At 42.9% G+C, this 25,771-nt stretch overlaps 1 protein-coding gene across 9 annotated transcripts in view; it reads left to right on the forward strand.

Annotated features, from left to right (window-relative positions):
- KALRN (kalirin RhoGEF kinase) overlaps positions 1 to 25,771 on the forward strand; it is a 529,910-nt gene that overhangs the window by 483,445 nt on the left and 20,694 nt on the right. For 6 of the 9 annotated variants that reach the window (XM_049810120.1, XM_049810110.1, XM_049810137.1 and 3 more), the window contains 11 exons: positions 252 to 321; positions 906 to 992; positions 1,777 to 1,869; positions 2,943 to 2,993; positions 3,336 to 3,413; positions 4,315 to 4,500; positions 7,894 to 8,065; positions 11,791 to 12,029; positions 12,931 to 13,178; positions 16,354 to 16,477; positions 17,831 to 17,890. In XM_049810120.1, the coding sequence (XP_049666077.1) occupies positions 252 to 321; positions 906 to 992; positions 1,777 to 1,869; positions 2,943 to 2,993; positions 3,336 to 3,413; positions 4,315 to 4,500; positions 7,894 to 8,065; positions 11,791 to 12,029; positions 12,931 to 13,178; positions 16,354 to 16,477; positions 17,831 to 17,890 (1,408 nt within the window). Of the gene's footprint in view, positions 1 to 251; positions 322 to 905; positions 993 to 1,776; positions 1,870 to 2,942; positions 2,994 to 3,335; positions 3,414 to 4,314; positions 4,501 to 7,893; positions 8,066 to 11,790; positions 12,030 to 12,930; positions 13,179 to 16,353; positions 16,478 to 16,649; positions 16,734 to 17,830; positions 17,894 to 23,971; positions 24,101 to 25,771 lie in introns of those variants that run through there. The other 3 variants (XR_007507253.1, XM_049810157.1, XM_049810147.1) reach the window with 3 other exon arrangements.

The following is a 25,771-nucleotide window of genomic DNA, read 5'->3' on the forward strand; positions in this document are numbered from 1 at the left end:
GTACTTTTTAAAAATTGAAACCACTGTAACAGTAAAGAAGAGAAGATAGTTTGCAAGACAAGACCTCCATATTTCACAGCTCTCATCTAATGTGTTAGAAATGCCACCATTAAGGGCTGAAGCCAAGCTTACCTTTCCATTTATTATTGAATACTATAGCTAAAATTGCACTGATTTATCTGAAGGATTACTAGTTTGCTGCTGAGATGACTTAAAGAAGTATTCTGAAATGTTGATATCCTTTCTTTCAGCTTTTTCCTGGCTGAACTGGAAAAATGTCTTCAAGAACCTGACCGTTTAGCACAGCTTTTTATTAAGCATGTAAGTTTTATTTTGTTACCTATCTCTAGTGTAATCGTTATTTAGGGTGTGATGACTCCTTTCTGAAAACACCTACTTGTGTCAACTTGATACTTTTACATGTCTAAACTTAATTTAAATGTGAAGTAGCCTTATAGTTGTGCATCTTCAGTGAGCAGCTGGATTGAACTAAAGCATTAATCATTGCCTTCTTCAGACTTCTTATTTGGGGGCAAAACTGGTGTGGCCAAGGACATCTGCCAACATATAATTATGGCAGGTAATTGCCAACTGCTATGATTGACATGTTCATGTGATATTAGCTACAGCAAAACACTAGAGCAAATTTCAGACCCACCAGTTTGGGGACGACATCTCTTAACTGGCTACCCCCATGGAAACCTGCCTTTGCCTAAGGTGCAGAAGTGGAGAACAGACCCAGTTATCAATTTACTTTCCTACTTCAGCAAACTACTAAGCCTTTGATTAAACTAAAAATAAGGAAGACCAAGCAGAACATCATAGCAACTTTCTGCCAACTTTTAATAGCAAGACGGAATGGTGGCCAATGTCTCACCAGGCTGCTGTGCTTCTTGCTTTCACAGGAGCGGCGATTACACATGTATGTGGTATATTGCCAAAACAAGCCACGATCTGAATATATAGTAGCTGAGTATGAGGCATACTTTGAGGTAAGCATGGCTTATTATACATTACTCATTACTACTACATACAACTGTGAGTCCTAGTCAAGTAGACTATTCTGTGACCTGTGGCTTTTGTCTGAAACAAATTCCAGAAGATTTTTATAGTGCACATGATGCCTTGGTCTCTGCTACAAGGAAAAAAAATTACTTCATTTATTTCAAATTCTCATGTTGTTAATTTCTAATAAATATTTAATCCAGTACTAACTGTCTGTGGCCCTCAAAGTGCTGCAACTGCATTGATTTCTGTCCAAAATAAAATAAGACACTTAAATCTGTAGTCTACAAACAGGGGAGGAGGTAAAAGTCGTTGGAGCTGGGTGGTGCCTCTCATAAATTCCCAATAACATTGTCTATTTCAAGGGGTCTAGACACATTTAGATATTAGTGTGAAAGAAGCTTGTTTAACAAGGGAAAGATGTTTCGTTTCACCCAAGGGCATGAGGCATGCACTGCAGGACTTGTTTGTGAGCTAATCCCCGCTGCAGTGGAAAGAGCCGTCTCCAGACCTTGCAGTCCTGCTTGGTCAGCTCAAAGGGGGAAGGGATCCTGTGCTTTCCAATGCCTTCCAGCTCGGTCATGACTTTTACCCAGTCCTTGCCTAAATAGGATATGCCAGATTTTTAAATCCTCTCAAATTCCCTCTTGCAAACAAAAGATTAAGAACAGACCAACTTTCTGTGGAAATAAGCCTCTGCCGAGACATTTTATCATGTTCTCTGTCTTACTCTGTGATTGTTTGCAATTGTTTTTAATCCTCAATTTTTAGGAGGTTCAACAGGAAATAAGCCAACGGCTAACTATCAGCGACTTTTTGATCAAACCCATTCAAAGAATAACTAAATATCAGCTACTTCTGAAGGTGAGTGGAAGGATGCAGTTTGGACTAAACTGTAGTCTGCATCTTGCATTAGATGCTGTTATTTTAACTCAGCCTTAGTTTTAACTGAGGAATAACTTCATGAAATTAAGAGGAAAGAGGAGTCTGCTTATACTTGGGCATACAATGACAGAGTCCCCTGGAAAATATCCAGAGAGCAGGAGGGCCACATCTGTGGGATTAGTTTCCAATTGTTGATAATCAAAAGATTTATTTTTTTATTTAATATTGGATTTTTTTTATAGAAGACTAAACTTCAAAGAGGAATTTTCTTCCTCTGAAGTTTCAGAGCAAACTTTCATTCCATTTTTTTAAATTGCAATAAAGATGCAAAAGTGTGTTAATAAAGCCTGTCTTTGGTGCTGAACGGCATGCTTCTAATAAATGCTATAGCCTCCATTTCTGAATATCTCTCTTCAAATTAGCGCAAGAAACTTATTTCCAGAATATTCTGATGTCTTAAAATTTGGGGAGCTCACTGCAATTTTTTTCCCAAGAAGTCTGACCACTCTGGTTTCTGCTGACTTATCCACAATGCCAATTACTCAGCATTTCTGAAAATTCATCCCTAGGGGTCTCAAGCTAATATCTAAAATTAGGCACGTCTGAACCCTACCCTGTAATCTCCAGCAGTACCAGGGCTCTGAGCTGGTTTCTTTTCTGTTTTGAACTAGTCTCAAGCAGGCTGCCATCACAGTTTGGTAATTGCACACTAGCAAAGAGACAGCAGCGTGTTCCCTGAAATGCCAAAAGGAAAAGAAAAATCTTCAAGCATGTGTGGTCTTGTGGCTTAAGACAGGGACCAAGTAAGCATTCCCAAGGGCTAATCCCAGCTTTGTCTTTTTCCTGTGATGTTTTCAGCAACCATCCACACCCCTTTTCCATATCTATAAAGTGGTTATCACATTCAGCAACCTCTGAGGATGAATTTATTAAATATTAGCAAGTTCCTTCTCAGAAGATCGCATGCTTAATATGCTTTTTCTTTTTCAAACTGTCATCTTTTGTCTTCTCTTTCTGAAATGCCTTAATGCAAACTTTTCTGCTTTCTCCAGGACTTCCTGAGGTATAGTGAAAAAGCTGGTCTGGAATGCTCTGATATAGAGGTACGTTTTCATGTCCTGGACAATAGTGCTATGTTAACTAATGGCACTTTATACAGAGGAAGGAAAACCCCAGTATTCCTTTGACAGTAGTTGAAGATCCTGCTGGTATTCTAAATGTGGTATTTCTCTTAGCTTAAGTCAGAAGTAAAAGATGAAGGCACAGTCCTGCACTGTAGGTGCACCATCCTCTTTTAGACCTTACCATATATCTTCAGTGCATGAGGGCCTCACCATGAATAACTGCTAGCAGTGATGGTGCTATTGAAGTTCATTATTTGACACTTTGCTTTTAGGAACCCTCTGATTCTCTTGTAATAATACAACATCCTTTTTCCTTAACAGAAAGCAGTTGAATTAATGTGCCTTGTACCAAAACGTTGCAATGATATGATGAACCTGGGTCGCCTCCAAGGCTTCGAGGTATGCATTGGCATTCTGCTTATAGTAACAACCAGGCAAGGAAAAGTATTTTCTCTTTCTGTGATTGTCTGTACAATCTGCCCTACTCCAGGCTGTTCATCTAGTGCTTGTTCTTCTCCAATGCTGATCTGCATGCTTTGGTGAGGTTTCGAAGGTGGGGGGTGACGTACTTCTCACTCTAAACTTGTGACAATCTATCTATTGTTTCTTCAAAATGTAAGGTCTGTAAAAGCAAGTTTGAATTACACTTCTTATAAAATAAGTGGTGAACCAGACTGCTTTGCCTGTTAGTAAGGTCACCTAGCATTAACATGTTAACAGCTCCCTCTGAGTTTGGCAACATCCAGGAGGGGATTTGTGAGTTATAACCCCACAGGTTACAGCTTGTGGTTTGTAACTAAGCCAATGTAGACTTTGGCAGTCCTGGCGAGATGTCTTATCTCCAAAATGAAGTCAAGGTTGTCTTACCATCTTATGCATTGTAGCATTCCTGCAAACAGGTAGGTCCTGGTTTTTTGCACCTTCAGAGGTGTTGTGTCACTGCCTACTGGCTTAGGGGGTGTTGGAGAGCTCATGACTAGAGGGAATCCGACGCACTACAATAACAAACTACATAATTGGAACAGTGGTTGAAATTAAGTACAAAGGACTCTACTTGAGACCTCTTGCTTGTAGTTTTATATGCGCAATCAGTGGCAATGAGGATAAAGGAAACCTATGTTATTTTCCTTAAACTGAGCTCTTGATTTACAAGATTGCTGCTCTGATAACTTAGAGGGGATATGTCTCACATGAATTCAGTGCTTCTTGGAAAGCTTGGACTGCACGAAACATAGAAGATCGTCTTGTGGGATCACGGTGGGTCGGGGTTTGTAATGTTGGTGCCTTGTCTGCTTCTCAGGGCAAGCTGACAGCTCAAGGCAAGCTGCTGCAGCAGGACACCTTCTACGTGACAGAGCAGGATTCTGGAGTTCAGTCTCGACCAAAGGAGCGTAGGGTATTTCTCTTCGAGCAAATAGTTATCTTCAGCGAACTCCTTAGAAAAGGATCTTTAACGCCAGGCTACATGTTCAAGAAAAGCATAAAGGTAAGAAATACAGAGGGAGAGGCATATTGTGTTTGATGGTCACGTAAGGAAATCTTACCAATTTTCTATGCTGTGAGACTCATCCATTCTGTCATAGGTGGACAACAATTTGCAGAAAACATTTGCATTTACCTGTCAGTGGATCAGAAGCCGTTTAAGACCATCTCTAAATAAACTACTGGGTGTCTAAATTTACTGGGTAATTTTTACAAGGAACAGCGGGGGGGCAGGTCCTCTGTCATTCATAGTTCCGAGTTAACAAATATCGCTAAAAAGCCTGCAGTAGAAGACAGAACTATTTCAAAAACAAAGAGAAACACACACAGTTCTAAAAATGCAGCTATGAGGAATTATAAAACCAGTTAAACTATAAAGAAAGTTTTAAGAAATTAATTTTGGTTTTAAATAATCTTTCCAGATTATGGGGCTGGGACTGAAAGGAAAAACTGAAAGTAACGAGGGAAAATACTTATTTATTTGTTTGGTTGAGGGCTTTTATGCTTGTTTAAAAAAATGCAAACTTAACCTTTGAAATGGTAAGTGAAGGTGAATGAATGCTACCCCTTTCCTGGTAGAACAGCCTTTGCTGTGCCTGCACAAAGAGCAAAGTCATCGGTTCCTTTGAATGTCGTGATCATTCAAAGCTGAGAAACCAGTCTGGGATTGATTTCTTTTTCAAAGATACAGCTTAATACATTGTGTTTGCTCTAAATTTTGGATGGTACATTAATATGAAACAGCAGAGAACAATATCCGGTGAAATAATGCATACTAACCATGTATAACTAAACAAATCTATGATAAGTAGCATATTTACTGAAATGAGGGCATCTTCTTGGCTGACAGAAACTGCAGCATTTACTGAAAAGCCTATATCCATTTGCAAGTCAGTGTATTTCATAGTTTTCAAAAAAAATAATAAGCTATAAAGGAAAAAGCTGAAGTGTACAAATAAACAGTCATCTTGATTTAGATATTCAGCTTTGATTTTATCTTATTGCTGATTTAAATTATTATTAAAGTTGGGGATGGAAATAACATGAATCATTTTTACTTCAGCTTATTGTATGTATAACAATGAGGCTATTATCTGCAGGAAACAATTCCTGAATTGTATATTGTAGATAAAGAGAGAAAAATAAATCTCTCCTAATGTCAATAAAATTAGCTTGCCTCAAGGGTATGAGTTGCTTTTCTAGTTAAACAGCCTATGAAAGTAATGCTGTTCCCACTGCCTGAGTTTAAAATTTTTGTGTGATAATTTTCCAGTCTCTCTTTTCTTTTCTTCCATTTGGCAAACAGCTCATTCTCCTGTTGAGTGCCTACAGCAAGTGTGGGATCCCCCGTGGCTCCATGTGTATCTCTCCCACCGCAGCATGGAGTCTGTGTGCCAGCAGCTCTCACACCCTCCCTCCCAGCCCCTGCTTCAGCTTCTGGCTGCTTTTGCATTTCTCTCGTGCTTTCCCACAGAGATGAGCTGTGGCCCACAGTGGAGCAGGACCATTCCCTATAGCAGGACCATTCCCCGCCTCTCTGTGCTACAGGCATCCTCACCTTGCAGTGGAGCCTCAACCTGAGCTGGGTTATTCCCTGGTGAGAGGCACTTTGTCCAAAAGTATCACATAAACTGGCTGCCTCATCACCTGTCTTTCATAACCCTGCCCTAAAAGTGGGCATCCAGAAATTGCATCTGGTCTGAGTTCATGAGCCAGAGTTTGAGAGGGCTTTACACTGTCAGCGAGGACCAAGCTTCTTTGACCTTGGTTCGAGTGCTGATAAGATCCTGCTGGGCAGGTTGAACCCAGCTTTACAGCAGTTACCAGGACTGACTAGCTCTCTTTGGCTAGCTTTGATACCATGTGCAGTCATGGTTGTCCAGTTCTCTGGGAGACACTCCCTGAGAGATGTGGGCTGTTTCCCTGATGGTCACATCCTCCTCCACAGCAGAAGGACCTAGCCGGCACCGGAGATCCCATTTCTTTGTGTCACAGCCACTGCTGAGCACTGAGGTCTCTCTGTTAAGAGTAAGAAGTGCATATGACTTCAAATGCAGCCGTTGTGGTCTGTCAGGGAGATGAGGCTCCCAAATATTTTTCTCCAAGGTCTGTCACACTCAAACTGTCATAGAAGCTTCAGCACGATGTCCTACATTAGCAAAGAACCCTTCTTAGGCAGTGAGGTAGTTAGCGTTCAGAAATTGCACATCCCTTCTTGGATACTTCTCAGCTGGATACCTTTCAGACTCTCAAAATACCTAAGTGGATAGCCTTGGCAAATGCATCTCCCTGAGATGCAAATAGGAGGTTAGGGACTCTGACCTACAAGTCTTTTTCCTGCAGTCATACCAGGATTGACTTGCTTGCTTTGGCTATCAGCCAGAGGAGCAAGAGCTCCGAACAAGAGGAGGAGCACTGTCCAGGCTCACTGTCTGTCCCTTTCCTTGTCCCCATGTCAGAGGAGTTCCTGCATGTCCCTCGAACTTCACAGGGACCCCCAGAAGAGAAGGAAGAGGCTCCTTCCTTCTAGCAGTTTGAATGCTGGACGGTATTTAGATGTGGAATGGATCTCTCCATACCTTGACAGTTATTCAGAGCAATTGGAGATAGACATCTTCTAGAGAGGCGTGATTACCTTAGTCTTCAGAGCTGTCTGCTTTTGACATGAAGACTCTCTCTCTCTCTCTCTTTTTTTGAAAGGCTATGCCAACCTATTCTTGTTTACTATCATAGCTATAAGTAGCTCAGGAAAAGTTAAAGTTATGGGTACACTCACACAGAAGACTCAGAAGGGCAGGACAGCAGCCGAAATTGCCATCCATGCGATTTCCAGAAAGAGTATCTGTTACTACAGTCAAGTGAAGTGATTGCACACAGATGACTGTAATCTGCTAGAAATAAGAAGATCTGTTGGAGCATCAGGGGAGAATTGCTCTTTTTTTTCGGTATATCCCTGTGCACAGTACATTCCACTTTTAAAATACTCTGATGACTGAGACTTTCTTTGCCGTGGAGGATAAGACAAATAAACACTTACTTAAATTGGAGGAATGATAGACTTCATTAACATCTTAATAGGAACATTTTAACTCTATTTATGGGTTACAATAAATTTTTAGCACATCAGTCAGGTCTATGTTACCTTAAAATAGAAGTTGTAATTCAAGACAAGGCAGGCGGATGTCTGGTGCATCTGTCAGAGCTTTATTAAGCACCATATTTAAGCTTAAGATTTGTCTGCCTAAATCTAGATGAGGCAAATTCTTCTGATTATGATCTGACAGTCTGTTATTGGATTCAATAATTTCCAGGAACTTTTCACAAAAATTTTATTCTGGTTCTTGAGTAACGTTAATTCATGCTCCATGTAACACATGCTTACCTTGGCTTGTTTCAGATGAACTACCTTATCATTGAAGAAAACGTGGACAATGATCCCTGCAAGTTTGCTCTAATGAGCCGGGAAACATCAGAGAGAGTAATTTTACAGGCAGCTAATCCAGAAATTCAACAAGCTTGGGTACAGGACATCAACCAGGTCCTGGACACGCAAAGGGACTTCCTAAATGGTATGTACATGGTCTTCGCTCTGTTTCCCAAACTATGACACTAAATGGGATTTAGAATCTTTGTGTCTTTGTTCCCTTTATGAAAAAAACATTCAGCAACTTCTTTTCATAAGGAAAATCCCAAGGACAAAACTAGAGCCCAGTCTGCCTGTCATTAAGCACTGGGTCAAGTGGTGTCCACAGACTACATGAGAAAGAGTCCTTATAATTTACAGCTGGTTTCTCCTAGGAACCATGGGAGGTGTGCATGAACAGGGGCCTTTCCCAAATGTCAGTTTTGCTTTAGGAACAGATTTGGGGTGGTTCGAAATAATATTTCAAATTAAAGCTGTGTTTCTAAAAAAACCAGACAAACACACACACAATCAACAGAAGTGTGTATTTTGAAAATATAGAGGAATCAAATTCAGTTAACAATTTTGGCTTGTTCTTGCTCATGACTGGATGAGGGGAAGCAAAGGAACCAGGACTAGAGGCAAAATCTAAAAATAGTATCTCTCTTGTTTGTTTGGAAGTAACAAAGTGGGAATCATTTCTTTGGATGCTTCCAAAATTGTTTTGCACTATTCATTTCAAAACAGCTTTTTTTTATGGGCCTTATATTAGAAAAGAGTTCTATATTTAAAAACTTAATACGTGTTCAATAATGAAACTTATTTGCTTGAATCAAAATGTTTTGGCTTGGCACAGTCTGTTAGCTTTTTTGATTTTCGGGTTTTGGCGTTCGGTTTTGTGGACTTTTTTGCTGCAAAATCTGAAGAGGCTCTTTCAGTTCACATCAAAACAAAGGTTCCCTTTTCTTCGATGTGGAGGTTTTTAAAATTTTAATTTAGATTAATTTTACTTTTCAGAAGTTAACTGGGAAAGGGTTACATGCAAAAGCTGTTAGTGACATTTCAGAAACTATGGCTGAGCTGAGAAAGGAAACAGTTTTTCACCTGTGATTCCAAAACATGATATTGAGTTTTCATGACTTGGAATAGAAAGGGCCTCATACAACCACAGTAAAATGATTCCTTAAATACATTGGTGAGGTGAGTAGTCTAAGTTCTCCAGTTTGACCAGCTGGTACCAAAACTTGCCGGTTTTCTGTCTGTGCAGTTGGCTTTGAATGAGGGATTATCGGAATATAAGTAAGTTCTACTAAAGGTTAGCTGCAGAAATTTTTTTTAAACCTTGTGAGAACTCCACAGAGACTACTGCAGGGGTTTTCTGTCCCTTCCACATCTTTCTTACTCATTGTTTTATTTTTGATGTATTCACTCTTATCCTCTAAACACTTGCTGCCCTGTGAGCCCCTTTTTCTACTGAAGCATCTTCACAGCCCCTATTTAGCCTATCTTCTGTGAGGCCAGCAAGGAATTTGATGGGTTAGGAACATAATCGTCAGTATCTCTAAAGCTAGACGTAAAAATAGATTTATATTAAAACACAGGCTTAAGGATTTACTTTAAACCTATAAATAAGATCCAAGAAAATGATATTGTATCCAGTAGAGCCTGTCCAGTCCAGAACAATTTAAGTGGCTTTTAGGATGTAATCTTATTGAGGCTGACTAATCTTTAAATATGTTCTTTAGCTTTGCATTTCATTAAAGCGGATGTTTTCTGTCTTTAAAATAATATTAAATCCACACTGAGCCAATGCTGTGTAAACTTAATAACAAAATATTCCCTGGGAGTTCTTGCCCAAGCTGTCTCTGATTTTCTGTCTTCAGCAGGGAATCCCCGAAGAGTATGGGGCTATGAACAGAGCATAGTATTTGCATTCACAGTTCAGAAATGTAAAACTTGTTGCAATTACACTGTAATATTCAAGCTTTTTACATTTTTCCTTGGAAAAGCAAAAGCTTCGAAGCTTGAGAAACGGACTGTGCACGAGATGATTGGCTATAGTGACCATTCTTTCATTTTGCTTTAGCAAGCAAGCTGCAAAGAAAATATGTCATTGATGGATATTTTTCATAAGCAAAATGCCATTGATCTGTACCTTTTTTTAATCATGTTTTGTGACATTTTTGAGAGAGAAAAGAGAGAGCACGCAAGTACACGGACACTGATTTTTGCCAGAAGCTCGTAAGAATACTAACAGATGTTCAACAGGAGGCTGGAAGCCAGGCATCACTGTGATAGTTAATGGTGGAATTAGTAGTCACAAGTGGACACTCAACTAAATACCCTTTAAAAGCACTGAGTAGGATAGATTGTTTTGAGACAGATTGATAAGTATTCATTCAGATCTTACTGCTAAAGACCTTGCAGCTTAATCTACTGTATATACTAGGAAAAGGTCACCGTCACTGTCAAAATCATTGTCAAAGTTCTCCCCAACCTTCTTTGTCCTCTATGCCTGATCTGCAGCCAGACCAAAGCATTTTCCGCTGCAGTTGAGGTAAGCGGGTGAAACTGGTAGTCACTGTGGCAAAAATACGAAGCACTGTTGTGACAAGGGTCACTGCGTAGGTTTTGGAGCCAAATAATCTTCCAGATTGCTACAGGTCTATGTTTGTGTCCTTTTGAAGAAAATGGTGATCTGGCATCCTCCTTGATTTTTTTTTTTTTTTTTTTTTTAAGTGTCTTTTTCTATAGTATTAAGTGATTTCTTGTTGGAGTAGTCTTGCCTTTCTCTGGAAGGGGAATGCTAGAGATTATGCTCTGTGGTGCTGAGCCTTTCTGTTTTTCTTTCCTTTCCTCTTCTTGGGAAAGACATTCCTTCTGTTGTGGTTCCCTGGTTGGGCTGATGCTATGACATTATGTCCTCTGTCTGCCTCTTGCTAGACTAGTCTCTCTGCATTCCAGTACGTTTAGTCTGGTGCATGTATACAGTATTAACTGACTGTAAATCATCCATTAAAGCCACATGACATGCAAAAAACCAAACCCATAGGTCTGGGGATGGTAGTCTGAGCCTAGCAAATCTGTTTCTTTTCCGTTCACTGTGAGTCCCAGCCCTGATCCCTTTTCCTCCAAACATAACAAATTCTTTATTTCTTTACCATCTGGCATTTTTATCCTTCCTTTTCCCAGTGTGAGCTCTCTCCATGACTATGAAATGTACACTCTCACAAGCAGACTTTTTTTGAGGCTTATGAAACTGTTTAATGTTGCTTGTGGGTGTTTTCTGGAGAGGTCTGGACTGCTGGGATTAATGTCTTTGTGCCATCTATACTTCCTCACTTGCTGGTCATTCCCAGCAGTTTCATTGAACCAAAGTAGTTACTACAGAAAGCACAGAAAGAGACGAGTTGCAGTGCATCACGTCTGAAGACTAGTAGTCACACTCTCTTGGGAATACGCAAATGAGACTTATGGGTCTTGATCTGTGTTTTTTGACGATAGCAAAATTCACTGTAAATGAACTCTGCATCTCTTATTCAGGCTTTCATTTATTTTGGCTACAGGATGCAATTAATTTGTGCAATTTCAAACAAAATGAATGCAATCATGTACGCTATAAATGGCAAATATTTTAGCCCACTGTTTTGGTTAGAGAAGCTGTTCTTCACAGTAGCATGGAGTGTTGTGTTCAGTTCACGTGCAGTGCAGTGTAACATGCTTGCGTCCTGCCTAGCCATGAACATGCCGCGTGCTTCCAGGGGTGGCATCTCCTGTTCCTGTTTGGTGTGCAACTTATGCGTACGCTCCGATTGAATCGCCCCACACGCTCTCTGCAGCCCTTTGCAACACCATTGAAAGCATATAGCTAATTCTTGTCCTCTTTTGCAGCGCTACAGTCTCCCATAGAGTACCAACGCAAAGAAAGTAGCTCAGCAGTGCTGAGGCCCCAGACCGGTAGGGTCCCTCAGCCCAACAGCAGACCCTATTCTTCTGTTCCAGTAGGGTCTGAGAAGCCTTTGAAGGCTACAAGCCGTAACCCATCTCTCCCACCCCTGAAGATATCTACCTCCAACGGCAGCACAGGGTATGAACACTCACAGCCCGGAGACAAGTATGAACAAAGCAAGGTACTGAGCTCATCTGATAAAACATGATCTCATAGCCCATTTCTTATACCATAGACAATCTGTGAAGTTAGCTTTAATTATCAGCTAACCAGGTCAACAGGAATCAACATACTGAAGCAATGGTGTAAAATGTGATTTGGGATTAAACAGAGACTGCGAAAGCTCAGGCATCCAGATGGGTGGCACTTCAGCTGGGAAATGGAGGCAGAGCCTGACCCTGGAGGCTGGAGCACCGATCCCAGTGTTTTTCAGGACTCTGTGTTTGCAGACCTGGTGAACTGAATATCCATTTGCAGTACTGGCAGCAGCAATATTCAGGCTTCTCTAATATCCATTAACCACCCATTCCTGAAGAGGTCTACTCTGATAGCATAGAAGAGTTTAGACCTTTTCCCACATAACAGCTCGCAGGGTGCCAGTTGAAGGATATAATTTGGGTGCATGTGCCCTGCACACAAACCACCAAAGAGTCAGTAGCCAGCAGTGTTTGGACCCTGCTGCTGGCTGTGGTTGACCAAAGCCACTTTCCAATATGACCTATATTTAAGATCATGAGATGTGTGAGTGTTCATTTGGCTTCTAACATTGAGCCTTCATTGGTCTTTCCCCCATTTGGTTCAGCGCAGATCATTCATCTGTAAAACCACACAAATGAGAACGTGGCTGGGGCACCGTCGCTAGCAGCTGTGAAATCTAATATGAAATAGGAGGCTGGTTTGTATCAGATTACTGCCGCCTTTCAGAACCTTAAAATCCTTTTCTACCAATGTGAACTTGAAGTGTTCTGTATCTTTTTCGCTGGTACAGTTAGGCTGGAAATGAACTAGTGGGATTGCTGCCGGAAAAGGCAGGTTCCTCAGCACCGCCTGCTCACCGGTTTCTGTTGTGTCCGTTTTCACAGACTGATTTGGGAGGGTGCAATGGGACCTCTTCCATGGTGGTGATTAAAGATTACTATGCACTGAAGGAGGATGAGATCTGTGTGAATCAAGGAGAGGTGGTTCAGATCCTTGCTATCAACCAGCAGAACATGTTCCTGGTGTACCAGCCTGCAAATGACCACTCTCCAGCCGCCGAAGGATGGATCCCCGGCAATATCTTGGCTCCCCTCACTAAATCCACTACAGATAATAGCGACGGAAGCATCAAGTAAGTGCCATGTTGGCTTCGCTGGGAGCACTGTGTGGATTTTTTGAGGAAAAAAAAAAAAAAAATAAACAAACCCAAATGGTAGGGAATTCCTGCTGATTTTTATCTACAGTGCCATTGGAACAAGCTGAGTGGTCAATCCGCAGCGTCGGGCAGCCATGGTGGATAGCTCGGGTTTTGATTATTTTCATTTTGTGGGGTTTTGTTTATCCTTTGGAGAGAAATAAAACCATAGACAGTTAAAGATATGTTTTACGTTACACCATTTTACACCAACATGGACCTGCTTGGACTGGACTTATATTTATGTTGTATTAAGTTACTAATCTATATATTGGCTATAACAGCATCTAGCAAAAAAAAAAACCCACAAAAAATCCAGGCCCCGTGTTGGACTGAGGTTTGCTTCTCAAGGAGGAGAGATTTTGTTGTCTATGGCAATTTCCTTGTACAGCTTGTATCTTTTTTTTTATTTTGGTTTGGTTTGGTGTTTTTTTTTCTGTTCGCAGTAACTTTTGTAATATATTTTTTGGTTTGCAAGACCCCCATCCAAGTACATTCCTGTATAAAGTATTTTGCACTATTTAAGAAAAAAAGGAAAAGAAACGAACTCATATTGATGAAGTCAGGTTGTGCAATATAATGGATAGTCGCAATGTTCATCATTGTACCTGTAATGTAACTAATTTTAAATGTACTATTTTAAATATGTAAAATAAATTTTCACCATGAGCATGTTTTAATGAGGTAAAAGAACTAGTATGACCCTTTTTTTGGTTTTGTTTTTGGTTGCTTTTTTTTGTTTATAACATTTTGTTGCTTATTTAACAAATGTGTGGATATATATTTTTCTTTTCTGATTTTTAGAAATTTGTCAGTCTGAAATGACTAATGCAAGAAAGTGGTTTTTTGGTATTAAATACAGAAGGTACAACCCTCTTTTCAGTAATACCTGTTGATTTCTTTTAACATCTAAAATGACTAGATGGTAATGCCTGATGTATGCTACAAATTGTGTTACCTTACATGAGTACCTCGAGGCACAGAATTGAACACGAGGAAAGATTTTGTGACAGATGCACTAAAAATAATAATTTGATCTCTGCTGCAGTTTGTTAGGAGAAATGATGACTTTACCTGTCAGTCAGTAATGAATGCTACTATGAATTGCACGTCTCTTGCACATCGGCCACAGCCATTCCCGGGTTTCTCTTTAACCACAGTATGCAACCACGTGCCCTTAGATTCATCCACGGCACCAGGCTCCTGGTGAAGACTCTGATTTCATGGCAGCTGTACAGTCAAATTCAGAGTCAAATTATGTAGTTGGATGAGTTGTGCTCAGGAAGGCATAACAAAATTGAAAGAGACATGCGTCACCCCTCTTTCTTTCTCACTGCAGTGAGATTTAAAGTCTTAAGTCATGTTTTCAGACTCAAACAGCTAAAACAACTCTGAAACCAAAAAGAGGCTTGAATAAGAGAAGTCCTATGGGTAAAAAATGACCTGGAGCTGGTGTTACCTTTAGCCCTGTCTAGTCTGCCAGATCGTATTGACTAATTAGTATAAGTAATAAAACTGCTTCTTCTGTTGACAACTACTGTACTTAAAATATGTGGTCTATCCAGTAGTGTTGGCACCATGTATTATTCACCGATAGGTCAGGGAGTCCATCAGCCACGTCCTTGACTCTTACCATATCTTAAAGGAAAGTGTAACAGTCCTGAAGTGGTGGATAACTTCTGCTCTGCGCATCTAACTTGGACCTCCTCTAGAAACGCCCAAAGATCAGACAGCATTCACTGTCTGGCTGAGATGTGCAGGGTGCTTTGGTGCTCCTTGTGCTCAAACATGACTGGCCGTGCCAGCTGTTTGCAGTGGAGACACTAATCCTTATTGCAAAACAGTCGATATGACCCAGTTCAATCTTTTGTCAGTGGCAGCCAGCTGTTAGGAGGCTGTTAGATTACTTTTTTAAATTTGAGCAACTCCCATCAGGTGCTGAAGTATAGCCAAAAACCACTTAGGAATCAGACGCAGTGTTCATGGGGGAGCGTCGGCTGTGTGGGGCATCCTTGGAGTCCTACCTTGCTAACATACTGCGTTTTATTGGCATCGCAGGTGATCGTTGGATTACATGCAACTTGCTTTGTAAAATGTATCAAGGTACTGTAGACATGACATGTGCCAAACATTGGGCTTAAACATGCAAATCAAATTTGCATGACTTAAAGGTGGGCAGATGCTTTGAACCTGGATCCCAGCTCATCACACTGCTGTTTTGAGAGCTTTCTGCTTTGGACAACATACCCCTTCCCAAATACCCCCCTAACCTGTCCCCTATTTAAACCAGATGAAATCCATATTAAGAACTCTTTTGTTTTTTTCTTAATTTTTTATGTCTGCTTTGATGTGCAATTTCTGTTGTCAACACAGCATTGCTCTTACAAAGGGTGACATGGTCTATTTTTTTTTTCCAAGAGTAAGGTCATAGGAACAGTAATGAGGGGTGAAAAATGTACTGGAAATCATGCCTGCTGTGGTGCTGGCCAAAAACCATGAACTGACTGATGTCCTCTCTAACAGGATTGGCAAAATCAATGGGAAATTCTTGGTCTTGAGAGGCACAGCATTCTAGGAAATGACTTATCTCTTGGAAAGTTAATGATGTAGTTCCTATTTGTTGAGCTGTTCATGTTCTGAGCAACATGTAGGGAGCAACACCTTGAATTTCTTAATTTTTTTTAATTTGCTTTACTGAGTAATCTCTTAAGACTGTTCTGTATTTACATTTGTTTCACTGCTTTTAAACAACAAGACTGAGGGCTGAATTGACCTTTTAACTGTAGCAAAAATAAAATCAATTTCTATTTGTGGCAATGCAAGACAAAGTCCCTGAAACCAGATGACCAAGTTCTAGTTGCCTGCTTCCATCATGGGCATTTTTTCCCTGCTCCATGCACAGCAAGTGTGGCACAACATCTGCTTCGCAGAACTGTTTGGTTTGGTTTTTAACTTCAACTCTCATTGCTCAGATTGAGATAGGCATATCGCCAGTGGCTTTCACCTTCTAGGGAATTGCAGTAATCGCAAATGTGGATGCTGGTTCCCCTTTCCAAATCCTTCCTTCCTGCTATGATTTGCCGTTTGATTGCTGCGTTTTTTGGTACAACAGGAAGTCATGTTCATGGCATACCCTGCGCATGAGAAAGCGGGCGGAAAAGGAGAGCAGTGGCAAAAATGAAGCCAATGGGCCACGTAAATCCAAGGATATTCTGGGGAACAAAGTCTCTGTTAAAGTGAGTAAGGCCATCTGAAAGCTGTGTGCTGCTCTCCTGCTTCCCATCCTTTTCACCCCCTATAGCATCCTCTCCTGTGAGAGGGAGGGGGCGGTGATTTTGGGTTGGTTTTTTGTTGTTTTTTTTTTCCTCCACTTCAGTTATCTTTTTTTTTTTTTTCTTTTTTTTGTAGTATCCATTTTAGCAGGATTTTTGCATGCAAGATAAAATGCAGCCTTTGTTTTTCGTTTTCTTTTTTGTGGCATCCCACACACAAGTAAGTAATATTCATTAAAAAAACAACTATGTATATGGTTAAATAACTGTTCTTAAAATTGGGACAATAGTGATTTACTGACCTCTGACCTAGCCCAATCTGCGGCTCCATCAGAGCAGCTGCAGTGGTGAGAAAGCCACTGGGTGAACCAATGGCCTTGCTGAAGTTGATGAGTTTTCTTTAGGCCAGCATTTCACCACATCTTAAGATAAGGGGTTCTCAACCTTGAGATGCTTAAGAGTTTTGGTCTGGGGAGATGGTCTCAATGACCTTTTTCTTTCCATTTTATCAGACAGGGCAGAGATGCTGACTCTGTCTTGCCAGGAGAGGGTCTTGTGTGTGTGTGTGTGTCTGTGTCTGTGTGTCTGTGTCTGTCTCTCTCTCTCTGAGATCTCCCAGTATGGAAAAGGTTGAGAACTGTGGGGTTAAGCTCCATCTTCTGCTCTGGGTGCCTGACTACTGTGCTCCAATTCAGAGGATCCATCCCTATAAACCGACCATGAGGCCTGCTCAGGACTAATCTGGGGCTTTCCCTCCCAACAGAGGCAAGAAAACACTTGTGATTTTGACACAACCAAAGCCCAGCCTTGATTCAGGAAAGCACTTGAGCATGTCCTTTGGATCCACCCCTCTCCAGGAGAGCCCATGATTAAGTGTTTTCCTTTGCGGAGGCTTTCCGTCTTGTGAAATAGCCATGGCATGTGCAAAGGGAGGAACCCTGCCACTGCAACCCGGGCGTCCCTCGCACCCACTGCCCAGCCAGCCGGCAGCCCTGCAGTCGGCCGGGGAGGGTCTGGGCCCGAGGGAAGCGGTTGCTCCAGCATGGTGGCCACAGTTCTTCCTCCTGTTGCTTCCTCTCTGGTTTTACGACCTGAACGACTTGCAGAATCACGGCTTCTTCTTTGGCAAAAGCATGTCTTTGCCTTTGCTTCCCTTGTTCTGTTGTCGGTTTGGGTTTTGTTTGGGTTTTTATGAGCATTTTCTGTAGTGTTACCCATTTCCATGCTGCTCACAATTCCTGTGCTGCTCTGCCCTGTCTAACCAATCTCTCTTCTAACCTCTTGTTCTCTTTCTTCCTCTTCATGCTGCCAAACAAGGAGACAAACAGCTCAGAGGAATCAGAGTGTGATGACCTTGACCCCAATACTAGCATGGAGGTAGAGACAATCATCCTTGTGATTTATTTTTTTTTTCCAAGAACGTGTGCCTGTTTTGAAAAGCCTTTGCTGAAAGGGGAGCTGGTGGGTCTGTATCGCTCGTGGACATATGTGCCAATTAAGTGTGACTCGCACAAAGTGCCAATTCTGGTTTTGCCAAGCGTTGAACTGGAGTTTGGGCTGCCTTTGTGGTGGGAGCAGTGGAGGAAGCTGAGGAACGAGCTCCTAGTGAGCTGGAGGCTCACATAGCCACCCTCAATTGCTGTTTCCCACCTGGGACCTCATTCAATGAAACAATAATGCATGCATGTCAACTGCCCATAAATGTAGCAGCTTTCTATATTAAAAACACCCCTTGCCCTGGCAAAATGCTGAGCTGCTAGTCAAACTTGTGTTATAAATCACTGGAGCAAATGTTGTTGCGCCACAACTAGTGCTTTAAATTGTCTAGAGGATCAGAAAAGACAAAGTTTCTTTTTTCTCCTAGCAGAGTGGGAAACTGCATTTCTATAAAGGTACTGAAGAAGAATGGTAAAACTGGTTGCATGCACATACCCATATCACAGACAAGGCTGATGCAGATAGGGGAACCTAAGTTACGATCCATTACGCTACTCTTTTTCCAGCGTGAAGCCACCGGTTCTAGTGGAGTGACCGAGACGTGCCTTGTTGAGAGAGCCCGAAGGAGCTTAAAATCATAAAGAGTTATATATCTGGTTCTCCTCAATTAATATCTTGCAGGACCCATTTTTTCTGTCTATAGTGACCAAGCATTTGTATACATTGTACCAAAGCTGAAAGACCTTCCTACTGAAACGGGCAAAGACAAGATTCAGAGAGACATATGTGATTTTGTAGGGATGATGGGGCAGGTCATTGGAGAACAGGGATATCTGTGTCCTAGGAGATCTCCAAGATGCTGTTAGCCAGGCTGCGCTATAAACATCCTGCAAAAGAAAGCTGATCTTCTTCCTGGAGGGAATAAAAAGAGGGAGAAGTGTATTGAGATGCAGCACCTCAGCTATTAACCTGAAGGCTCTCTTTTATTTTAGTTGTGTTGGTGCACAGAAACACATCTTTGAGAAAGGGAATGTGTACTCAAGGAAAGCTTTTGACCCAGCTGACATCCTGGAGTTTGAATAGTTCTTACCACTAAAGCTACATTACTCTTAGGAGCACGTTTGTGTTTTCAAAGAGCATTTTGCCAGTCACAGGTTAACAACTAGAAGTATACATATTTGTTACAAGGCAGTGCCCAAGTATTGCACGTAAGTCTGTGTAAGCTTTAGATCACTGAAAATTGCCCTGTGGAGTAAAAGGTGGCTGAGATACAGGTGTATGGTACAGAGCTGGGTGAGAATCGCCATTCTTTTTGCAGAGGATTTCTGTGTTTTGACTTTGCTCAATAGGAGGAAAACCAGACATTTTAAAATTGTCAGTGGAAGGTATCTTGAGTCCTTACACTGTCAGCATTTCTAGTTAGTTATATCATACTCTACATGGGTCTTTTTATTTGATTTGGGTTTTTTACCGTGGTACAGTCTACTGTTCTTGCCTGCCTCTCTGAAGTTTAGGAGATAAGAGCCTTTTTGTTTAAACTAAAAGACACTGATGTGAAGTCTTAGCTATGGTATGAATCTGCTGTTGGGGGAGTAACTGTGTGCCTGGTATGTGACTTGATTTACTCTCAGAAATGCCATCCTGCATCTCCCAGGTCACTTACTGGAGGTGACAGTGTCCCTGCGCTGCTCTGCAGTCCCCAGGAGCCACAAGGTTCCTCATGGCTTGGAAAGCTCAAGTCTGCTTTTCAGCAAAACTCTTTGGGGCTGAGCAAATGTTTAAAATGGCAGAGTGAGAGAAAACCAGAGTGCAGTTGTGGGGATGACTTACTAAGGTCAGACTGCCCTGCAAGGAGCAGCATGGCCCTCACTTTGTGCTGGTTTTAGTACATCTGCAGCCTGGAGTGAGTGTGGTCAGCTCGTTGGTCCAGCTAAGAAATATTGGGGGAGGGAGGGGAGGAATGCTGATACCGAGTATAAACTAAACAAAATCATCCAGAGGGAGCAGAGCAAGGGCAGGCTCATAAAATGCTCATGAAGCCCTAGAAGAGGCCATGGGGAAGTCTAGTCTGTAAAGGTCTGGGGTATGCACTACTGGGAGGCACAGTTGTTCTCCCTTTTCCTTCATTATGAGTGTTTTTGATGGTCCTTTTCAAACGTGTTATGAGAAATGAACTTTATTAAGGCCTTGGGAGCTGAAGTCTTTTCTCATTAAAACAGAGGCAAGGCAAGCTACTTCCACCACCAGAGCCTGGTCCAGGGCTTCATCGGTCTTTAAGGCTTTGTGTTCTAAGCTTAAGTAATTGTTCAACAGCTGTGCTACCTCTCCACCCCAACCCGTGTGTGCAGTGAAAATCAGCATCTTACCTGGTTTTCCTTTCCCTACTCTGCATGGTACGTCCTAGCAGAGCCACTGGCAAGCTCCCAGGGGAGCTGGAGACAGTGTGACTGGCTGCCTGAGGAGGGGGAAGACCTTGTCCTCACACCTGGCTCAGCTCATGATGGATTTTATAGACACTGGGAGTTCTGGTAGGAGAGCTGCGTCCTGGCCATCACCATTCAGAGGTGCGTGAGGCCCTACCTGTGTCATTAAGGTGGAGTTGTCTATAGCTGTTATTACAGCCAGGTAATAACAGGGCAAGTCACCTGGCTTCTCTTATAGGACTGTCACCCCTGACGTCTTTCTTCCTCCCATCGTGCATGAGAACGTGCACCCAGTGCTGGAATAGAGACAGCAGTCTCTAAATGCAAAGCAGACATACTAATTACTTGGAAATGTCGGAGCAATTTACCTTCAGCCTACTCACTGCGCAAGAAGTTGGTAAGCTGGTCGTAGTATCCATGAAGTCCCACAGCTACTGTCGTCTTTCAGATCTAGCTTTGCTTGCTATTTATAAAATACCACATGTCTGTTCAGTAGATTCCACATTTCTGAAGCACTTTGCCTTTGTTTCAAGGGGAAGCATAGACAGAAAGAAATTTGGAGAACATACATAGGGAGAGCAGGAAAGTGGAATTCTGAGTGACTGTTTAAAAGAGCTGAAATGCCATTACTGTGGTTTTGCCCACACAGGGTCACACTGGCCCTGGAGAACTTTCCATTCATTGTTACTTTGACTAGAAATAGTATCTCTTGGTGGCTGCTTCTTTTCTCTTTGTTTATTAATATGTAATGAAAGTGCATAGGGATGGAAATGAAATTTGGGGGTTTTTGCCTAGTTTTCTGCTTCGTGCTGTTGTTTCACAAAACAGAAGGTGCAAACTCACTTGTTAGGCACGAGGAGCAGGCACTTAAGGTGCATGTGTAGCCATGTGAGGGATAGGAGTAACCTATATTTAAGAAAGATCAGAGACTCCCTTTCCACACGTCTGTAGCTAATTGCACAGGGACAGGCAACTCCACTTCTGGGAAGAAGGTGTATGCCCTTGTGAATCAGTAAATATTGTCCACACCCAAGTCTGGGGTCCTGGACAATGACACAACTAATTGTCCTACAATTCTGTGTCGTAACGTCTCATGGGGTTTCGATATTGCTGAAAGGGTCATAAGTCAACTGTGCAGATCCCATTGGGCTACCTCTCTTGTCTAAGTGAATGTCCTTCCAGCAGTCAGAAGACCTGACTGAGCTAAACCTCACTAAATTCAGAGCAGCTCTTCCAGGCTTTGGGGTGGACCTCACGTGTAGGGATCTGACATAGCTCCAGATGTCTTGTTTTGCACAGCGCGACTCCGACTGCAGTGCATTACAAGTAATCCTGAACAACACACAACTGTCTACGAGTGTCTAGTGTTTGTTCCAGTTCCTTAGCTGTGCAAAGGAGAGATGAAATCCAGGCCCACCCCGAGCCAGTAGAAGTGCCATCATTAGATTAATGAGCTGGGCTATTGCCAAGGTACGTAAGTTGGGCTTCATAATCTATTTTTTTCAGTTATGACATTTTAGCATGTTAAGAACTACTCAGAGACACTTAGAGCAAGATAAGCACTAGGAAACATCCTGTAGGGAAAAACATTTTGTTAGCACCCTCACAGTCCAAGTGGTTGAGTAAGTAATGGTTTGGTGGATACAGCATTGGCTCCAAGTCAACGCTCAGCTCGGGCCAAGAATTCCCAAGTGCTTTAGGCCAATGCCTTCACCCCCTGCCTCAAATTGTCCATCTCCAGAGCAGATCTAAAATACTCTCTTGGTGAGATCTTGCACAATACTGTTAAGAAAGCCTTTCCTGGCCTGTTATCACAGTATGAACGAGTACAATCCTGAGAACCTCCTGTGTTTCCCTGGGGTGGCCTCCATGGGTGACACCGCTGCTCTGCTGCCCTGAGTGGCCAGGGATTGCTGAGACTGACCAGGAAAGTGGCTCATCAGGTGTGACATAGCCTGAGCTGGCAGCACAGGCACGGTGGTTTAGCTTTTGGAAAAGAAAGAAGTGACCTACTTGATCTGCAGGGAGGGGGTAGAGTGCTAGAACGCAGTGCCTGGAGTACCAGAGACATCCCACAGCTACAGCCCTTGAAGCCCACCAGCCGTTAGGGCCTCGCAGCAAGAGCATGATGAGGGCAAGAGGACTTCTGCTTTGCATGGGTGCGTGTACAACAGTCAGCGTCCCTTGTGGCTTCTCCATCAGTCTTAGAGGCAGCTGAGCCCATCCATGCTGGGTGCCAGAAGGCATCCCCCATCCCCACCAAAAGGCTGATGCTGTGGGACATTTCATCAAATACCATTCTCCTATTTTAAATTCTATTTTCCTTTTGGTAACATCTATCCCTGTGTAGTGGGATCCTTATTTGCTCCTTTTATCAAGAAATTTCTCTTGCTAATTTGTTTCTTTTTGGGGGGAGGGGAGGCTGGTGACACTGTGAGCTTGTCCCCCCAAAAGTCTCAAAGTAAAATTTGACCTAGTCAGAGACAGATTAGTAGATCTTTCCCTACAAGTTACAGTTGGCTTAATTCCTCTGTAACTCAATTCATTTTTTTTTCTGAGAATAATTAGGGTGTTGGGGAGGGGGAAGTGAGTGAGGGAGCAAGGAACATGCTGCTGACTCTGCTACCAGCATGTGCAAATGCGTCAATATTTTATTTTAACTCGCTGAACAAGAAGTGGCATTTAGTGTTTACAAAACGCTGAGCTGCTTGTCTTGGAGTAAACATGCCCTCTACTGTTTAGATAAAGCATGGATCTTATTACAGAGGGCTTGGTTTGCAGCCTAGCCTTATGCTTTGGGGGAAAAAATATTCTCACTCCTGTTTTTGATGCATTCCCTTAAAATGGGACTGAAATGTGGCATTGGAAAAATCTGGGCATCTGCTGGGCCCTTCTGTGCATTGCATATGTCTGGGCTGGGCTCAAGTGTCCTCCAGGGATACGGGTTAGGCATGGCGAGGACATCTCTGCAACGGAGGAGCAAACCCCGGCCAAGGTGAGAAGCCTTCACAGACGGCCGAGCTGCACTTGCACAGTGTTTCAGGACCAGCCGTTGGCATTGCAGAATGGTTTCTCGCTCCCCCCAAGATACAGCACGTGTGCACAAATGCAAGATAAGCTCTTGCTAAGAATTAGGGTGGTTGGAGTCACTTTGCAAGTGGACTTTGCTGCTACTGCTGCAGATGCCTTTCTATCTTTAAAACATGAGTGTAACAAACCAGGAAAAAAGTGGGCCAGTACTGCAGAATATCAAGTTGCTGGATGCAGCAGCTCTGCTGCTTTTCAAAAGCCTGACTGTTACCCTAAGTTATGCTTAAGTCACTTAGATCTAAGTCATTTAAATCCCTGCAGGTCCCCAAAGGCACACCTCGTGCCTTTTTTGGTTTGAGCCCTGAAACAACCCAGGCTGGAGGAGGGAGAAGCAAGATCTATTTCTGGCTTTTTTTATTGAATAACCCTGACCCATCCTCCCATTTCTTTATCCCCCGCCCCCCCCCCCCTCCAGCTCCCTGTCTTTGTCTGGTCAGCGTTAGACCCCACATCACTTGAGCAGAGTGGGGTCTACCTTTGTCACCTTGTGTGGGGTTTCCATTTTCAGCCATCACTGTATGAGAAAACAGAAACAGAAACTCTCCTGGCCATGGAAGGAGCGTTACAAGTTTTCACCAACCCTGGACCGGGCTACAGGTATTTCATCCAATGGAAAAAATAAATCTATCTCATTTCAGCTAAATTTATGCTCCTAGAAAAAAGAGCCAGCTGTGTTTCGTACCTGAGGAGCGGCTGCATTGCCAACTGAGTTGCATCCCTCAGGGTTTGGGTTTGCCTGGTGTGGATTGACACTGAAGATGGTGTGAGAAGTTTTTGCCGTTGGGTAGTTCCATCCCATTAGTTTGTTCGCTCACAGACCAGACTCGCAGACGCAGTGGTGCAGGTGGTGTTTGCTGGGATTTCTTCAGGGAGCCCTTGTCAGCCTGAGACCCCAGGCTGCTTTCCCTCGCTCATGGCTGCCGTGGCCAGGGATGCTTGGCTGAGGGCTGGGCTGTGAGATTCTCGCTGAAACGGCTACGGCCCAAGTGGGGTTTCAGGGCTGAGCCTTATGTTGCTTTTCAAAGAGAAGTAAAACTCCACAAAAGCCACATAACCAGCAGGGGTTTTTTCCACCCAGTAATCTCAAAGCAGTGCAGAGCGTTCCCTGAGGGAGTGATGTACAGAAACCAGGACTCCTGCATCACCCCCGCAAACACCACTGCTGCCCTTTGGCTTGTGTGGGAGCTCCCTAGGGCGAGCAGCGGCTTTAAAAAGGGCAAAAACATGCTGGAGAAGGTGGTCTTTCACCTCTTTCTCTGAGGGAGAAGTCCCTTGGATTTGGAGCCCACTGCATTGCCCATGCGAGCATCTCTGGTAGCATCGTGTGCCATGGGTGCAGGATGCTGGCCCCCGAGCCTCGGTGGCTGCAGGGGAGCTGCACCCCCATGCCCGTAATCGCCATTTCAGTGCACGGCACCTCACCCGGCTCGCCAGCAGCCTGGCCCAGGCCCCTCGCTGGCAAGGATTTCTGCTCTTAAGAGCAACACGGCCTAGCTTTCATCTCTCTGTAAAAGCCCCAAGAAAGAGGAAGATAATTGGGAAGAGTTACTTGCATGGATTTCGACAGCTTTTCCAGCTTTTTTTGCACACACCGTCATTTTCAAGAGGCTCTGGAAGGTGCTCGGCAAGTCCATCCATAAGGGAAAACAGCCACGGCACCGGCAGGAGGCTGTGCTGGCAAGCGGTATGCGAGCTCCCGTCCTCCGAGGCAGCGGGGCCACGCTCTGGAGCCCTCCTCTCCACCTACAGGGATTAAAAATCTATTTGGCAAATGAAGAAATCATCTTCAAAGGTCTTGCACTTAATCTAGAAGGACTCTGTGGAGTCTGTTATCGCCTGCCATCCACCCATAGCCTTGAAACCCAGCCAGCCTGCAGAGAGAGGCAGCAAACCCCCGGGGTCTGGGAGCGGACCTGTGAGCCAGCAGAGCTGGCTTCTGGCCGCAGATCTGTCTGTGAACCTTTGCTTTCCTATTTCTGCCCTTCTCACCCCGTCATTTGACCCCCTCCAAAGTAGACCAAATCCCATTGCCTAATTAAGTGATGTGTTAAATCACTTTGGTAGCACTTAAATATTCTCGTGCAAACAGGATTTTATTTTTGTCTAAGCTTACAGCAGGAAAAAGCTGCGACATGGCTGTGGGGGTGTTGTTAGGTAGCATTTTATTAATTAACAGATGAAGTTTTAGCAAAGGAAATGTAAATTTTACCCATAGACTCTTCCAATATTATCTAGGAGTGGTAATTTTCTTTCTGATATTCCCATGGTAAAGCAAAGGGGGAAAAAAAACATTGGTAAGGCAATTATT

This window comes from Accipiter gentilis, chromosome 1, assembly GCF_929443795.1.
Source record: "Accipiter gentilis chromosome 1, bAccGen1.1, whole genome shotgun sequence".
Classification (NCBI taxonomy): domain Eukaryota; kingdom Metazoa; phylum Chordata; class Aves; order Accipitriformes; family Accipitridae; genus Astur; species Astur gentilis.